This window comes from Protopterus annectens, chromosome 9.part0, assembly GCF_019279795.1.
Source record: "Protopterus annectens isolate FY-2018-M chromosome 9.part0, PAN1.0, whole genome shotgun sequence".
Taxonomy (NCBI): domain Eukaryota; kingdom Metazoa; phylum Chordata; order Ceratodontiformes; family Protopteridae; genus Protopterus; species Protopterus annectens.
This window is the reverse complement of record NC_056743.1, coordinates 1,813,339,398-1,813,357,135: the sequence shown is the minus strand read 5'-3', so window position 1 is coordinate 1,813,357,135 and position 17,738 is coordinate 1,813,339,398. Positions and strand designations below refer to the sequence as shown.

At 40.2% G+C, this 17,738-nt stretch overlaps 1 protein-coding gene across 1 annotated transcript in view; it reads left to right on the top strand.

Annotated features, from left to right (window-relative positions):
* The first annotated feature begins 2,696 nt into the window (after positions 1-2,696).
* The window catches only part of LOC122812280 (venom factor-like), a 2,973,268-nt gene continuing 2,958,226 nt past the window's right edge, over positions 2,697-17,738 (top strand). The window contains exon 1 of the mRNA XM_044084681.1: positions 2,697-2,801. Within this exon, the coding sequence (XP_043940616.1) occupies positions 2,731-2,801 (71 nt within the window). The 5' untranslated portion in view covers positions 2,697-2,730. The remainder of the gene's footprint in view (positions 2,802-17,738) is intronic.

Genomic DNA, 17,738 nt, shown 5'->3' with positions numbered 1-17,738 from the left:
ATCTCTGGTTAAAGGCTTATTGTGCCTGCTTATTTGATCTGTTTCTTTCTGAAATATGTGCGCCTTGTTTGCTGTAGCCCAGAAGTTAGTAGTTTATTGGCCATTTTCGGCTAATTTCTATCTCTTTCATTTCCCTGCTATAAAAACCGCATTTCTGCGGTTTTGCATGCCTGGCAGTGCCAGTTAGCTAGGGTTAAACTATTCCCGGCTCCACAAAGTCTGCTCTTCAATTTTTTCTTTGGAACTAGACAAACTTTCAACTTAAGCACACAAACCATCCATTTCACAGCCCAGCACTTGCTCAAAACTAATTTGCAAGCACTAATTAACCCTAGCCCTAGACCCCCTATACTGTCCAGAAGGACAAGGCTCTCTATTCGTCCCTACCAGCTAATCAGTAAAACAGCTCACTTTACCTATTCAGGCATGTCCAAAGGGCAGTTTCAGGTGTACTCTCCAGTCCAACTGGTGAATCTGGGCATTTTGAGGCAATGTTACAACATCCTGATGTACACAGACAACCCTCTCCTCCTACCACCAAACACTAATATATGCAAGAGATGCAATTATACAGCCAAACTGGAGGCAAAGCTCTCTCAACCCAAGACTGGAACTGATAGTCAAGAGGAGAAGGAAAATACTTGCAACACACCACCAGTCTCACAAAGACCTACTAAACCAACACCGGCAAATAGCACATATAGATACACGAAAACAAACTCGGAGGCTCTAAATAAAAATCTGCAAAAGCAAAAGAGACTTCCAAAGCAGACACCCAAGCAACCTCCACACCACATCACAAACCATGAAACACATACTTCACATAATCAGTGCGCCACGCAATCACAGCCCTCAAGGCAAAGTAACATACCCAGCACACTAGTAATAGGCGACTCTATAGTCAGGCACACTGATATCCCACTAACTAGGCTAGACAAGGAGAAGGTTACAGTTAGTTGCCTGTCGGGCACCAGGATCCGCTACATAACAGAAGCACTCAGGTCACTCCAGAACAAGTACAAATATGACTCTGTCATTGTCCATGTTGGTGTGAATGACCTGAGACGTACCTCCCTGGACTACATGAAAAGAGACATGGAAACATGGAGACATGGAAAGAGACATTATTTTCTAGAAAGAATTTGGGCAAAATTTCTGAAGTGACTTTGACAAAGTGGTTGTTTGACTGTGTTATATTCTGCTACCAGAAATATTAAACTATTATCTCCTGAGCCTATAGCCCACATTGCTTGAGCAGTAGCAACATCACAAGCCTTTCTCAAAGATGCATCTCTTGATGATATTTGTGGAGTAGCTGTATGGGCATAATTAAATATTTCATCAAGGAGCTATCAGCTAAATGTAACGTTTAGGTGAAGGTTATCCTTAAGAGCCTCTGCCATTAAGGAAATGCTCCCATCAGGGACCACTCTTTCTTAGCAGTTGACAAAAATGGATGTCCATCCACATCTAGTACTATGGAAGGTATGCAAATTTTGTATCCTTTAAATGTAATAGTTTATTACATGTTTTTGTTTGCATAAATAGTCTTTGCTATCAGGTTTGAAGTTTGCCTTTTAAATTTATTTTTAGGGGGTTCCATAAATAAATAAAGACTGAAAATGTTGCTTATAAGAAGTTATTCAGTCATTGTTTATTTACTGTTGGCACCTACTTGTTCACTTCTTTGACATTATATTCTCTGTATATACCTGTGTTTGTAGTGTTTTGTATTTCTGTAGAAGTGTTTTTATTGTAAAGTTTTTCAGAGAAAATCTTTTCTCCCCCAACTCCCTAGTTCTCCACTGTAAATGGGCCCTGCCCATTGGGATCTTACAGTCAACAAATGAAAATAAATAAGTAAATAAATGATTCCAAGAGAGCATGCTCTGAGAAAACCGAACAGTCGAAGAATGGCAGATAAGGGATTAATCAGCTAAGTCATACTTTCTGTATGGCAATATATGGACCTAAAACACACTATAAGATTTTTATTTATTTTATATTTGTTTACTCGGAAAGTCTGACTTGGAACAAAGCCAATTTTCAGAGGAGGTCTTGGAAAAAACTCTCTAGGCGCATGGCTTTGTAACACAGGAGGAAACCAGAGCACCCACAGGAAACCCACATGGACGACATGCAGACTCCACACAGAAGGCACCCCAGCTAAAAAAATCAAACCAGAGAACCAGTTGCTGTGAGGTGGCAATGCAGCCACTACACCACTGCACCATCCAAGACATGTTAAATTTTAGGTATACTGTCCTTTAATAAGCTTTACCTTTGATGCTGCAGGCCAACATTTGTCTTTCAACACTGACATTTTGTGTGTGTGTGTGTGTGTGTGTGTGTGTGTGTGTGTGTGTGTGTCTGCGTGCGCGTGTGCTTAGACTGGTAGCCAAATAGACAATTTTGTAAAATGGATTTTGAACATAATTTTTATAACTCGTGGCTGGAGATTGTTAATCTGTTTGCTTTTGGCTGATTATTTTAACAATGAAAAGGGTTTGCTGGGTTTCTCGCAAACATATGTGTTTCTCAAGAAGCTTTTATTTATTCTGTACTAAGGTAAATAGAAGTGGGTCATTGACCCCTCCTATGCTAGGTCAATGCAGTGCATTACAATTTTAGTATAGAAAAACTAAGCGACCTTTGATCCCAGATTCCTTCCTTGGTATAAGATTGCTGTCCTGACAGACAGCATCGCATTAGGGCACTTCACTCAGAAACATGAGGGGGCGAAATCTACATGTATCACTGCTGCTACTTCTGGTTCCAGCATTCTGTCTCAGCAGCCCACTGTAAGTAACTTCCAGCTATTCATGTTTTATTTATTTGTTTGTTTTGTGAAGGAAATTAAACTGTTTTTTACCAATATGGCAGGAGGGATAACCTTAGAAAAGAGTCCAGAGTACATAGAGCAGGAGTATAATTAATTTGAAGAACATAAGACTGACCTTCTAGAATAGGAATAGGTACCAAAGGCAGCATGAATGAAAAAAAGCACATCAATAATCTATGAAGAAACGTGATGGAGAACTTTCATTACTGTAGACCTTAGACTGACTCCTGAGATATATTTTTATTAGTGGTATCATCCACATTTTTTTCTGTTAAGCAACCAAGAACAACTACTTTGGGGAGAATTTTAAAGTAATTAATTTGAAGTTCATTATGTCGCCTAGATAATTATATTTTCTCACAAATCTACTTTCCAGACAAGTCTGCAAAGCATGCCTCTGAGCTGCCCAGATTTTAAATAACAAGTCAAAATGTGGGCACACCAACCAAGCTGAGCAGAGACAAATAAAGCATTATCTTCCAAAACTTGATTTGTAATGGCTTTATTGTAGAAAGATGAACGCTTTCATGGGGCTACCGCTTCTTCAGATCCAAATATAACTAACAGCTTAAGAAACAGGCAATATATACAAATTAAAATCACGTTACTAAAAAACAAATCAGAATCAACTTCTCTTAATTAATGCTGGCTTCAATGGAATACTTACATTCAGGCCCAAATCTCTGTGGGCTTGTAGTGCTATTATCCATTTTACTTCTAAATTCTCTAAATAATCATTCACATCACCCCTTCTCCTGCCAGTTCTAACTTTCTGGAGAACTCTAAAATAAAAAACACTGTGTACTGTAGTTTCTGCATGTGCAACCAAAGCATTTTTTGTACATTATTCCTTATATTGCTAAGATGTTCTAAAACCCTGTCTTTAAGCTGACGTGTTGTTTTCCCTACATAAAAGCAATGACATTGTGTGCAGGTTGCCAAATACACTAAGAAATTGCAATTACATGTAGCTGATAATGTAGGAATACATTTCCTTTCATTGATAGGGTGAACAAATGTTTGGTCTTTAACAATAAAGGAACATGCTTTGCATTTCCCACAGGGAAATGTTCCTGCTCTCAGTAAGGGTTCTGCTTCCAAATTTTTAGAGCCATAACACAACATTCTTTTTAAGCTCATATTGTTCCTAAAAATAAAATTGGGGTCTTGTCTGACAGCCTTTCTAATACTATCGTCAGCCAACATAATAGGCCAATTCTTCCTAACTATGTCACAAAACTGATATACATTGCTAGAATAGGTGAAAAGCATTTTGGACTCACTACCAGCAGATTTAAACGGGCGCTGTTCATTATGATCCCTATGATGTTCTGATAAAAGGTGGTAAAAGAACACCATAAACTTTTTAGATATTATGTTATATAAGAATGATGCAGGTGGATTAGACACCAAACTGTTTAAGAAAACATGTTGGAAAAATAATATTTTGCATAAATCCAGAATGCATCCTTCACATATCTTTCCCAACATTGTTAAAGGACAGTCATTGAGAATCTCCTGATTTAACACTGATACTTCAGAGATGACTGAGTCACTTGGAACTTTTTTATAAGATCTTTCAAGTAGTGGATATCTGAACAAATTGACTGAGAACATCTCTACAGAAATAGAGACATATAGGGGTAATAGAGGGGCCTCTTATTTTTCCAGCAGGCATAGGGATCATAATAAACAGCACACTAAGTTTAAATCTGTGTTTTTTATTTTAGAGTTCTCCAGAAAGTTAGAACTGGCAGGAGAAGAGGTGATGTGAATAATTATTTAGAGAATTTAGAAGTAAAACGGATAATAGCACTACAAGCCCATAGAGATCCGGGCCTGAATGCAAGTGTTCCATTGAAGCCAGCAGTAATTGAGACATTGATTCTGATTTGTTGACTTTAGTAACATGTAATTTTAATTTGTATATATTGCCTGTTTCTTAAACTGTTAGTTTTATTTGGATCTGAAGAAGTGGTAGCCCTGTGAAAGCACTCATTTTCTACAATAAAGCCATTAAAAATCAAGTTTTGGACGATAATGCTTTATTTGTCTCTGCTCAGCTTGGTTGGTGTGCTCACATTTTGACTTGTTATTTGGACTCTATTGTGTGTTGTGAGCACTCTTTGGCAGAGTGTGTGCTTTTTGTTTTTTACACTGCCCAGATTCTCACAGGATGTCCAGATTTTTGCCTTATAGTTTTTGGTTTATTCCTCATAAAAGTTCTGGTCTTCTGGCAAATTATTGAGGGTTGAAGTCTCCTTATAATGACAGGCATTTGAGGTTCAGACTTCACATCCATCAGAAAGTGCGTGTTAATTGAAATTCTGCAATTCTAGTAACTTGCTAAGTTTATACAAGCAATATTTCCAATCTGTCCCTGATTTTGGGCCCCCCCCCCCATTAATTTAAGCTTTGTCCAGATTTCTTGCATTAAGAGGTTGAGTGGTATGATACAAACAGTGTAAACACAGTAAAAAGAAGCCTGCATTTGCACTTGTTTCTGTCCTGTAACTCGTCTAGTGCAGATACAGATTCTTAGTTTTAGCACTTAAATTTGCTTATTCATGCTCAGCACTTGTTCAGAACTTGTAAGCACTAAATAAGCTACTAATTACTATAGCACTCAATCTTGCTCATTACCTAGAGGAAATCAGTTTTTGTACTTAGTTTTCTCACTTATCTAGAGGAAAATAGTTTTTTATTCAGGCATGTCCAAGGGTCAGCTCCCAGTGTTCTCTCCTGTCTATCTGATGAATCTGGGCATCTTGAGGCAATGTAGAAATTGCCTCATGTACACAGACAACCCTCTCCTCCTACCACCCAACACTACAACCTGTGGGAGATGCACTTATCTAGCCAAACTGGAGATAAAGCTCTCTCCAACCAAGACTGAACTTGACAGTCATGAGGAGAAGGTAAACATTTGCACCACACCACACTCATCACATAGTCTCACTAAATCTACACCACCAAAATCCACACATAATAACACAAAAACATTCGCAGAGGCTCTCAGTAATAATCTGTCTAAGCAACAGAGACCTGCAAAGCGGAAACGCAAGCAACCTCCATCCCCCAACACAACCCAAATGACACATAGCCCACAGACTCAGTGTGCCACTCAACCACAGCCAATAAGGCAAAACAACGTACCCAACACACAAGTCATAGGTGACTCTATAGTCAGGCACACTGATGTCCCACTCACCAGGCTAAACAAGGAAAAGGTTACTGTCAGCTGCCTGTCAGGTGCCAGGATCCGCCACATAACCCACGCACTCAGGTCACTCCACAACAAGTACAAATATGACTCTGTCACTGTCCATGTTGGTGTGAATGACCTGAGACGTACCTCCCTGGACTACATGAAAAGAGACATGGAAGAGCTCTCTGATCTTGTAGCCCAGGCAGGTATGACCCTAGCCCTGAGTAGCATTCTGCCATTGCCCAGAATGATACCGCAATACAAGGGCAAAATAATTGACTTCAACAATTGGCTAAGCTTCTGGTGTCATTCTAAGGGGATCCAGTATCTGTCGACTTGGGATGACATGGTCGACAGACCACGATGCTTTGCCACAGATGGCCTGCACCTGTCGCCCCTGGGATTCCTGATACTGGCTAAGGCTCTTGCTGCCCCTATAGTGCCTTTTTTAGGCAAGGTTCAAATAACAAATTCACCACCATAACAGGAACAGGCAAGCAAAAACTGAAGGTAATGCTACTCAATACTAGAAGTATAAATCTCAAAATGCACTCACTCGAGGCACTCCTTAAAATGGAGAACATCGATATCTGTGCAGTGACTGAGACCTGGTTCAAGGCTCCAGAGAGCACCCCTGCACTACCTGGCTATAACTCATACCACACTTTTCAGCCATGTAACCTGGACCGAAACACCAAAGGCGGAGGTGTGTCCATATTCATTAAGGATATCCACACCTCCAGACTAGTTGCTCAGCACAATGCATCCGAGGTTATCCAAGTGCAACTAACTCTGGGCAAAACTGCAATCCAAATTGTAGCTTGCTACAGATCCCCCACCTTGCCCCAGGATTCCCACTCCTCTTTTCTTGATGGACTGGAAAATATTAGGGTTCAACCAAACACCCTAATAATGGGTGACTTCAACTACCCCACCATTAACTGGGAAAACTACTCGTGTACCAACTCCTTAGCTCAACCCTTTCTGGAATTCATAAACTCCACTGCCCTGGATCAGCTTATCCACACCCCCACCAGGGGCAACAATATCCTAGACCTAGTCATTACTAACATGAGTGACTGGTGTTCCACACCTAAAGTCAACTCCTCATTGGTCCAATCCGACCATAAGCTAATCACCCTTGATATCCACATCCCACCCACCACCCCCCATTAAGGAAACCACAGTAAAAAATTTCTCCAAAGCCAACTTCATGCTTCTTAAGGCAGAAGTGGTAAACTTCATGACACTCATGCAGATGGACAATACAGTTACAACTGCTGAATCCTACACAAATGCACTCTATAAGCACTTACACGAGTGCATGGATCGTGCTATCCCAAACAGAACCAAGACGCTATCCTCCAAAAAAAGGAAGCCAGTCTGGTGGCCCTCTGCCATAAACAAATTGTACAACAGAAGGAAGAAACTATTGCAAAAGAGAGTAAAATCCCATGAGTGGAGGAGCTCTCTTGTCAGCCTCAGTAAGAAGCTGAGATCCCTTATAAGATCCTCCAAAGCTAGCTACGAAAACAAAATTGCCACTAATTCCAAAGACAACCACAAAGCATTCTACAGCTATGTCAAGAATCTCGATGGCAACACCCAGATCTGTTCTGAGTTACAGCACAAAGGCACGAAAATTACAGAACCAACTGATATTGCCAACATCCTGGCAGATAGGTTCAGTGCTAACTTTACCCCCCTCTCACCCCCTAAAGGGCCCATATCTATACAGGAAGAATACAGATTCCCTGTAATCACAACTACGCAGGTATAAGCTGCACTCTCTAAAGCCAAAAACACAGCATCCATGGGACTGGACAACATCCTAGGCTGCATTTTACAGGAACTTCAGAACAAACTGGCTCCCCACTTAAGCACCATGTTCAATAATAGCCTCGCATCAGGCTTTGTGCCCACTGAATGACGCACAGCAACAGTTATCCCACTCCACAAAGGGGGAGCCACCACTGATCCTGGGAACTATAGACCTATTAGCCCGACGAGCCTGGTCTGCAAGGCCATGGAACGTATCATCATGGAACTCATAAACAAAGACATTGGTAACCTTCAAACTCTGGATCCCACCCAGTTCGGGTCTGTGAAAGGCAGATCATGCCTCCTGAACCTGATCGACTTCTTTGAGGCAGTCACCAAAGCCGTAGATGAGGGTAAGGTGGTTCACACAGCCTATCTTGACCTCGCCAAGGCTTTTGACACCATCCCCCATTCTGGAATTATAGCTAAACTCACTAAACTAGGTATAAATCCCTATGTCAAAAAATGGGTTGCCAACTGGCTCACTGACAGAATCCACACTGTAAAAGTTGCAGACTCCAAATCTGACCTCAAAGCAGTGACAAGTGGAGTACCACAGGGTTCCGTCCTCGGACCTCTCCTGTTTGATATCTACTTCTCTGCAGTACAGGCTAACACAGAAGGCCTTTGTCTAACGAAGTTCACAGATGACTGCAAACTTGGAGCAATAGCCAAGTCCCCAAATGATGTGGACATCCTACAGAAGGGCCTCGCTGAGACAGATGCCTGGTGTCAGAGCCGTGGCCTCAAGCTCAATGCTAAAAAGTGCAGTGTCCTTTGGTAAAAACTCTGTACCCATGAACTACCATATACACAGCAATCTACTTAATACCGAATGCGTGATAAGAGACCTTGGGATCCAGGTGGACAGTAGTCTGTCCTTTGATAGTCACATCGCCACAGTAGTCAGGAAGTCCTTCTATGTGGCACACCTCATCATAATCTCATCCAAGAAAAAAAAGGTCATTGTTCCCCTCTACTCGACACTCATTAGACCCATTATAGAGTACAACGCCCCTTTTGGAATGTACCTCACAAGACATCTGCAGCACCTGGAAAGGCCACAGAAGTACCTCACAAAGAGGATTATTTGCCTCAAACAAATGCCCTACACTGATCGCCTCAAAAAAACTCCAGCTTTACTCCATAGCATATCGCCTACTCCGAGGTGATCTCTGCCTAACATATAAAGCTATGTCAAACCCAGAGCTGTTGGACATGCTACACCTAAAGAAATCCCAATCCCTCCGAGCTACACGCTCTACGGACCTAAACCTTGTCACCACAATAAACAGGACATGCTGGAGGGATAGATTCCTGTCCCAGAGACTTCCCATACTCTGGAACAGGCTACCCATCTATGTCAAGCAAAGTTTTTCATTAGCACTCTTCAAGAAAAATCTTGATGAGTGGATGGGAAATAGGAAATATACCCCGGGGATCACTTCTGTGTCTCTGCTCGACAGTGGCACAGGAAAATAACTTTCTTGGGTGGCGTAAGCCAGGAACCTTGTTGGCTAGGCTTACGTAGGCCCTTGGGGCCGATAGCCTAGTACCTACCTATGAACCTATGAAATAATTGTGACCTAGAATCAATTGCAGACAACTGTAGTTAGAAGTCAGTATGAACTATATTAAAAATGTTTTTGATTTAAATATCTGTTGAATTCTGAAATGTTATCAGCATTCTTTAAAAGCTATGAGACCTACAATGCAGTAAACTGCTTGTAGAAGTGAGTATCACACATACGTGAGTGTGTATATGCATCCTTGGATACAGTCATGTCTTCTCCAAGATTATTTTGTTTTTCCTTTGTGCCTGTTCATTGCTGGAATAAGCACTGTCTGCTCTGCAGCACCAAGCACGTAACCTCAGAAAACTAGTTATGTACTAACATTTCAGATTTTTACGAAGGATACACTTTTTTTTTACTTGAATATGTACATGTAGGAAGGGGTGCTGCTGCTCATCTCTTTATCCTGATTTCACAGTGCCTCTTACACTGTGTCTGCCAGTTCAGTTCACTTACAGGGAGGAAATATTATTCCTGTGTTCAGGATTTCTAATCAAACATCCTCGTCAGGTGAGGGTGGGGGACTAATTCTTACTGACACAAATGCATTCTGTATATTACCATTCATTTTATCGGAGACTGATGTCATTCTGTGACTGTGGAAGTAGTCTCTTAAATTTATTATTCAGGAGTGTGAATAATGTTCATAGGTACATGATATGGTTCAGGAAACTTGGGAGAAGCTGAATTTACAAATCCTGTAGTCAACCAATCAGGGAGTATTCATAGTGTCAGATATATGGAAGGCAGGGTAATTAATATAAACACCACAAAGTTAGAAGGGGCAGAGGTCTGTACATTAAGAATGGACGTGATAATGTGAAGAAGCTGCTTGCCATATCTGTATGGGTTTTCTGCAGGTTTCACCCCACACCAAAATAATGCTGATATACTGGCTGCATTAAACTGTTCATCTATATATGCTGTAATTAGTCTTGCCCTTGTGACCTGTATCATGGCTGAAAAGGGTATGAAAAAGACTATCTTATTTTTCTGGTTAACAAATAAGCTAAAGAATAAGTAAATAAAAGTTTTCTTTGCAATACTCACAAGGTAGTCATGGTGACAGAAAGCCAATAACAGTAACAAATATTTGCTTCACACAGCTGTAATTATCACACACACATCTCACTTTCTAAATCTGACTTGTCTTGATTTATTGTAAATAATGCATAATTACAACTGTCATATGCTCTTTACATGTTTGTTGTCTCATAATGGCATTTTATACATGTGTATTTTCTTTATGTTCTTGTTATCTCTCCCTAAGTATAATTCTAACTTTCTTTGTACTGCTGATCTGAGGTAGAAATCAGTCACTTATTCTGTCCTGCTAAACAATTTATTTTTCAATAAAATAAAAACATAAAAACATTTTCAACACAATAAGATATTTTACTTTCAGTACTGGAAATAATAAAATAAATAGGTAATTACTATTTAAAATGGACCATATTGACTGCTCACTGTAAATTAGGAACATAGCAATAAAAAGCAGCATGCCCACTAAATCACTGATGAGCAGCTAGACTTTCTACTGGGATATGTTCGATAACACCATCCTTCATAGATTTTTATGAGGGACAAAGGAAAAATATGAGGAAATCATTGATATTTTGCAGAACGATGCACAGTTAAAAAGTATGGTTACTAGTACTATGATGGATTGTACTATCAGTAATCATACCTTTTAACTGTCCATAGGTTTGTAGAGTGTCCATGATTTTCCTCATATTTTTTGTCTTGTCACCTTTTTAATTTCTCCAAGTCTTTTGGGTTTCTAATACCATGACAGGAATGGACCCCCATTCCTAAGTCAAAGTATGATTAAAGTTCATGAAATTAGTATTGTTTCAATATTTGATGTTAGCCAGAAGTGCTCTTTGCAGCACCCACAGTGTGCACAATAATTACTCCTTCTGCAATTCAAACAGAGTTACATATATTAGTAGCATATCTAAGCATGATTGTAAATTCTTTTTTATAAGACCCGTTGCTCCTACTACTATTGGAACTGTCTGGGTATCCTTCTTCCACATTGCCCTCATTTCTGCCTGCAAATTCTGGTATTTTATGACTTTATGTCTCTCTGTACGTAAGACAATATAGTCACTGGGTGTAGCAATTTCATTGATCAGTACTACATTTGTCTTCTTTCATGGACTACTATATCTGGTTTTCTCACATCTGTTTTTTAAACTGTTGACAATGGGTGATCCCATGTGATGTAAGTGTCATCTTTTTCTGTAATGCTTTGGGACTCGTTTTCCAGTGTTTTACAGATACTTCAATATTACAGTGCTTGCATAATCCCCAGTGTAACAGTCTTGCCACATTATTATGCCTTTCAGTATAAAGACCTTCTGCCATTAGTATATCACAACCAGCAATAAGATGTGCGACTGTTTCCAATTCTGTTTTACAAACCTATATTTGTCTTTGTGTCACATGTTCAATGGACTTTGTAACCCAACGTGTATGTAGTCCACTATCTTGGGCCGCCAATATTAACTTTTCATCTTTTAGTTTAAATTCACCTCTCCTTAACCATTCTTACATTCAGTCCTGAGGTTGTTCTAAGACTTTTCTATACTTGCAATTATATTTATGCATTTTCCACATTTCTTGTCTTCTCATCTGATCCTTCACCTTATATTCTTTTTTTGTTTTGTTTTTTGGCACACTCCGTTACTGCCTGATTTTTATCTACTTAAAATTTGATTTCCATTCCCGATTGATGCCAATATGCTTTGCTAAACGAAGAAGGAAGTCATCTTAGACTTATTCTCCTCATATTTTAAAACTTTCACAACATTTGGGTCTTGTGAGGTCAGCAGATATGTATGCAGTCCCATGATTGCAGATCTATACATGTAATCAATTTTGAAGAGGCCCATAGCCGTACCTTTTTAGAATGGGGATTATATAGTCTTGGAATACACTGATTTTTATAAACCATTTGATGAGCATGAAGTATCCTTGTTTTCCTGTCCAAACTATTCAACACCTTTTGGGGCCAGTCGATCACTTCAGCACTGTAAGGACAGGAAGAGTAAATTGGTTTATAGCTTGGACTTTGTTCCTAGATGTCAGTGCTGTTTTCAGTATGAATTTTAGTCTTCTAAAATATTCCTTACTCAGTTGTATTAGCATCTGTTCATGTTTTATTGGTGGTCCTTCATTAGTTCCCAGATATTTATACGCCCCCCTCTTACCCAAGTTCGTTTACATCACACTGCCAAACTGATGTTTTCTAGGTGCTGCAGTTTTCCTGCTGCAAAGGCTGCTTTTGCACATTTATCAAGACCAAATGACATTCTTCTATCATCTGTAACAGTTTTGACCACTTGCACTTGTACTTTCAGTTCCTCATCTGATGAACTGTACAGTTTTAAATAATCTACAAAAAGAAGATGAGAAGTCTTTACACTTTGTTGTTTTCCGGGAGCCAAATTGTAGCCATGCCCTAATCTGTTAAGTAGAAAGATTAATGGGTTAAGCGCAAGAGAAAAGAGGATCAGTGACAAAGAGTCGCCCTGGAATATCTCCTTTTGAATTTTGATCCCCGGAATAATAATTTGTCTTTTATCATGACTTAACTGCAGAGTGGTCTGCCACTGTTTCATAGTCACTATGATGTAATCAATCAGTGTAGGTGCATCTTAAACATTTTTAAGGACTCTTATCCATGAATGTGGGATACTGTCAATTGCTTTGTTGTAGTCTATCCATGCCATACTTAGAGTCTTACCCTTTTACAGTTCTGCATTATGGTTTTATTTAACAACAAGTGATCCTTTGTTCCAAATTACTTTCTTTTATTATCCTTTTGTTCTGTTGCCATGATTGAGATTTTTTTCTAAATGACTACAAACGTTGTTGGCATCAGTTCCAGTGTATAGTTTATATGTTATTGGAAGGCATTTTATTTGTCTGCAGCTTTTAGGATAGCTTGCAGGTTTGCTCTTAAGTAGGAGTGTTGTTTTTCTCGTTGTTAACCAGACTGGTGTCTGTTTGGGTTGCACATATAAATAGTTCTTACACATGTCTAAATCTTCATGTAAAGATGTTAATACTTTCACTCAGATGTTAGGTACTGCATCTGGGCCTGGGATTTTCCAGTTAGGAGCTTTACTTAATTTTGTTTCAATCTGTGTAGTCGTCACTTCATCCCATTTCATATCCTGTACATTTGAACTTCTTATTCTTTCTTTTACTTCTTCTATCCATTTAGCATCTTTGTTGTGTTCCACGGGATCTTCATAAATATTTCTCCAAAGTGTAACTATTTCTTCTTTTTTTGGAGGTGTTTCTATTCCTTTTGCCTTTTTTCCCAATTCTGTATAAAACGCTTTTGGGTCATCGATAAATTGCTTATTTTGTACTTTTCCTGTATATTCATTTACATATCTTCTAAGGTTTTCTACCTGTGCTGATAGTTTTAGTTTATTATTTTCAGTGGTGCATAATAGATCCTGATCTGCTCTGATACTCCACATTGCTTTTATCACATCTATCTTTCTTTGTATTTTTCTTGATCTGTTTACTCTCCTATATTCTTCTAACAGTGACACCTCTTGTCTTAATTGCTTTATAATTTTCTCGATTCTATACTTCCATGATGGCATTTGATTACTCCCCTTCCCTTCCTTTACTACCCTGTCTTTTTGTGTTAAGACTTTATCATTTATCTGTTAATAATTTAGCTTCACAGTAATATATCATATGTGCTTCTGTTATATTGCATGACTCTCTATGGACAGTCCTAATTACTGTGTTCCTTTCTTTTATCAAACTTCTAACTTTGTGGGTTTTATTTACTTTCTGTAGTTTGATCTTAACACATCTGTCCATCTCTATTAAATCAAGCAACTCTTCTCTTAGAAAAATTTCTTCTAAACTGAGGGCACATTCTTTGATGTTCTTCATGTTTCACTGTTGCAGTCATCGCATTTGGGATATCTGCTTGCAGTAGCCCTCAGTCGGCCTGATTATCAAAGTCTTGGGTCCTGCGTCAGTTGCTGTCTCATCTTCCATGACATCAGGTAGTCAGGGGTATAAAGCATGCAGCCGTTGCCATTACATCAGTCTTTCTTGCTGTGCGGTGCCCCAAGCAGAAGCAGTTCGCAAGTGCCGGTCGGCCGACTCCTGAAATTTTCGTTTTCGAATTTCAGAACTGAAGTCTTCAACTAAAGCTAAGTACCCCATTGGGGAAACTTTTTCTTGCTCTAAACCAATGTCAGTAAAAGTCAGTAATTGTATTTCTTATGGAAAGCAAATACCTCATAAGGATTTTCATTCATACTGTATTCCTTGCATAGGCCCTGACCACAAAGTACCTCACTGTCAGTTTTGTGCCTTATTGGTTTTGTGCCTTATTTAAACCACAAACTGTTCGTCATCGGTACATTTTTGCTTCTAAATATTTTGGTACTTGGTTCAATTATCCAGATATGTCTTCGGTAAGCCACCCGACTACCGACATTCTGAAAAAACACAAAGATAAAGACAGAGACAGGCCGCCTAGGTCCAGAGCTGCTGAAGACGCTTCTCCTAAGGTAGTCGTCAGTTCGCCGGTACTCAGTGAGGTTCTTTTGCAGCCCCTGATACCTGCTACTTCTGATTTGCAGGCCTCTACTGAGACCCAGTCGGAGTCTGGTATGCTGCGAGATGCTTCAACTGTTGAACCTGCGGATGTCTCTACCTTGGATGGGTCCGGAGCCGCTGTGCAGGCACCGGTTTCTGAGGGTGAATTCAGGCCTACTGACTTGCATATTAAACCAATGCCATCTTCTTCTTCTAGGCCTAAAACTTGAACCATGCCTAGGAAACCAACACCCAGACCGCATGGTCAGGCCTCTATGCCTAAAAAACAAATAATAAGAATGGCTGAAGACCTTATTACTTTAATTGGGGGAAGCCAGCCTTCCCCCTCTAAGAGACCTAGGACTGAATTTGCGTATGATACATCTGACCAGGATTCTGAAATTTCTGTCTCCTCTGATGACCAGGATTTACCCTTATCTACCTATGAGGATTCTGATGCAGAGGACTCTATTCCCTCTGCTTCTCCACCAGAGGATTTTTCTTTTGGTGAAACCTTGCATACTCTCAGGGAGCATTTTCACTGGGAAAGCCAGGATTACTCTGATTCTAAAAAGAGGCTTAGAGATTTCTTACTCTTGCCCCAACACAGGCCTTTAGCTATCCCTCCTGTGCTGGACATTGTTGACGATGCCTTTTTGGAATCTAGCTTGGTCCCTTACTCTTTACCTCCTGCTCCCAGAAAACATGATAGATATTACAGGGTTCCTGATTCTCACAAGTTCATTTTTAAAAATCCTACTGTGGATCCTGAGACCATTTCACAGGGACCCAAGGGCATTAAGGCAACTACTGCCAAAAATCCTACCCCCTCTGATAGAGATTCCAGGGCCCTGGATAGATGGGGTAAGAAGGTATACACCTCTACAGTCTTGGCCATCAGGGCCTTAAATTGCCAGTTTCATATGTTAAAGTATCAGCAACATATTATTGGATTGCTTAAACAGAAAATGATGTTGATTCCTGATTGTGCTGAAAATAAGGATTTACAGGATTTAATGCATTCTGCTGAACAGGCTAGAAAACATACTTTGCAATGAGGTTTGATTCACTAGAGGCATCTTGCAGGGCTGCGGTCACTGGGTCTATACTTAGAAGGCATGCCTGGCTTAAGGAGCAATCTTTGCCAGATCATGTTAAAGCTAAATTGCTGGATGCTCCCTTAAATCAGGACCACCTGTTTGGCGACAAAGCAAAAGAAGTTCTTAAAAAGATGGAGGAAAAAGCTAAATCTATGCAAACTATTAAAGATTTCTTACAAGTGCAGCCTCCTAGATTTAGTAGGCATTGGCCCTCAAAAAATTGGTCCTTTCTTGCCTCTTCCAGGCCTTCTCAGTTCAAACCCAGAACCAGCAGAACACCCAAGCTTCAGTCTTAGGGAACGCACAGAACTAAGCAGTGGGGGGCTCCCACTTCCAAATCAGGGTGTAGTAAGACTCCCCCCACTATGGTAGTCTGTCTCAATGACAACTTTAAAACTTCCGAGCACTTTTCAGCTGACTGCTCCTTTAGGGGGAAAGATTGCTCTGCAAGCAAAAAACTGGGAACTCATTACCCAGAACAAATGGGTTTTAAACATAGTTTCCCAAGGATACAGATTTCACTTCCACACGTTACCAACCCCAAACGATTGGCTAGATCTACCCCCAAATCAGTGGGCAGAGACTCAAAAGCAAGTACTCTCTCTTAAGGTTAAAGGCTATTCAGATTGTACCAGAAGAGGAAAAGGGACAAGGTTTCTACTCAAGACTTTTCCTGGTACCCAGAAAAGACAATTCATGGCATCCTATCCTGGACCTGTCTATCCTAAACACCTTTTTGGTGATTCCAAAATTCAAGATGTTAACTCTTCAACAGTTGCTGCCCATGATAGGCAAAGATGCCTGGTTGGCAACACTGGATTTAAAGAAAGCCTACCTGCACATCCCAATCAGGGAATCTTGAAGAAAATACCTACGCTTCAAAGCAGGCTGCATGCACTATCAGTTCTCTGCACTGCCCTTTAGCTTATCTACTGTGCCCAGGGTATTCACAAAGTGCCTAGCTCCAGTCATTGCATTTTGCAGGCAAATAAATATTCAAATATACCCATACCTGGACAATTGTCTAATTCAGGCAGAAAGCCAGGACATACTTCTGAACATCTGGCTTTTGTACAAAAGGTGTTAACTTGTCTGGGGTACACCATAAACGAAAATAAATCACATCTGGTACCCTGTCAACAAATTATATTCCTGGGAGCAAGCTTGAACACAACTTCCCAGATGGCTTTCCTCACGCCAGAGAAACAAATTCATTTGACAACTTACTTCAAACTAGTGGCCACAAAAACCCTGCTATCTGCAAGGCAAATACTGCAAGCCTTGGGGTTCATGGCCTCATGCATTCTACTAATTCCATATGCAAGACTGCATATGAGGAAACTACAATGGTATCTAAAAAGCCTATGGTATCAACATTCTCAGGATCTAGAACCAATGATTCCTATCATACCTTGCCTATGGTTAGAATTCCTTTGGTGGGCAGAGGCCTGCCACCAAAACAAGGGACTACCATTCACTCTACCCCCTGCCACCCAAACCCTAACAACAGACGCATCAGACTATGCATGGGGGGGCTCGCCTGGCAGGGAGGTGCATTCAAGGCAAATGGAACCCAAGTCAAATGCACCTGCATATCAATCAAAAAG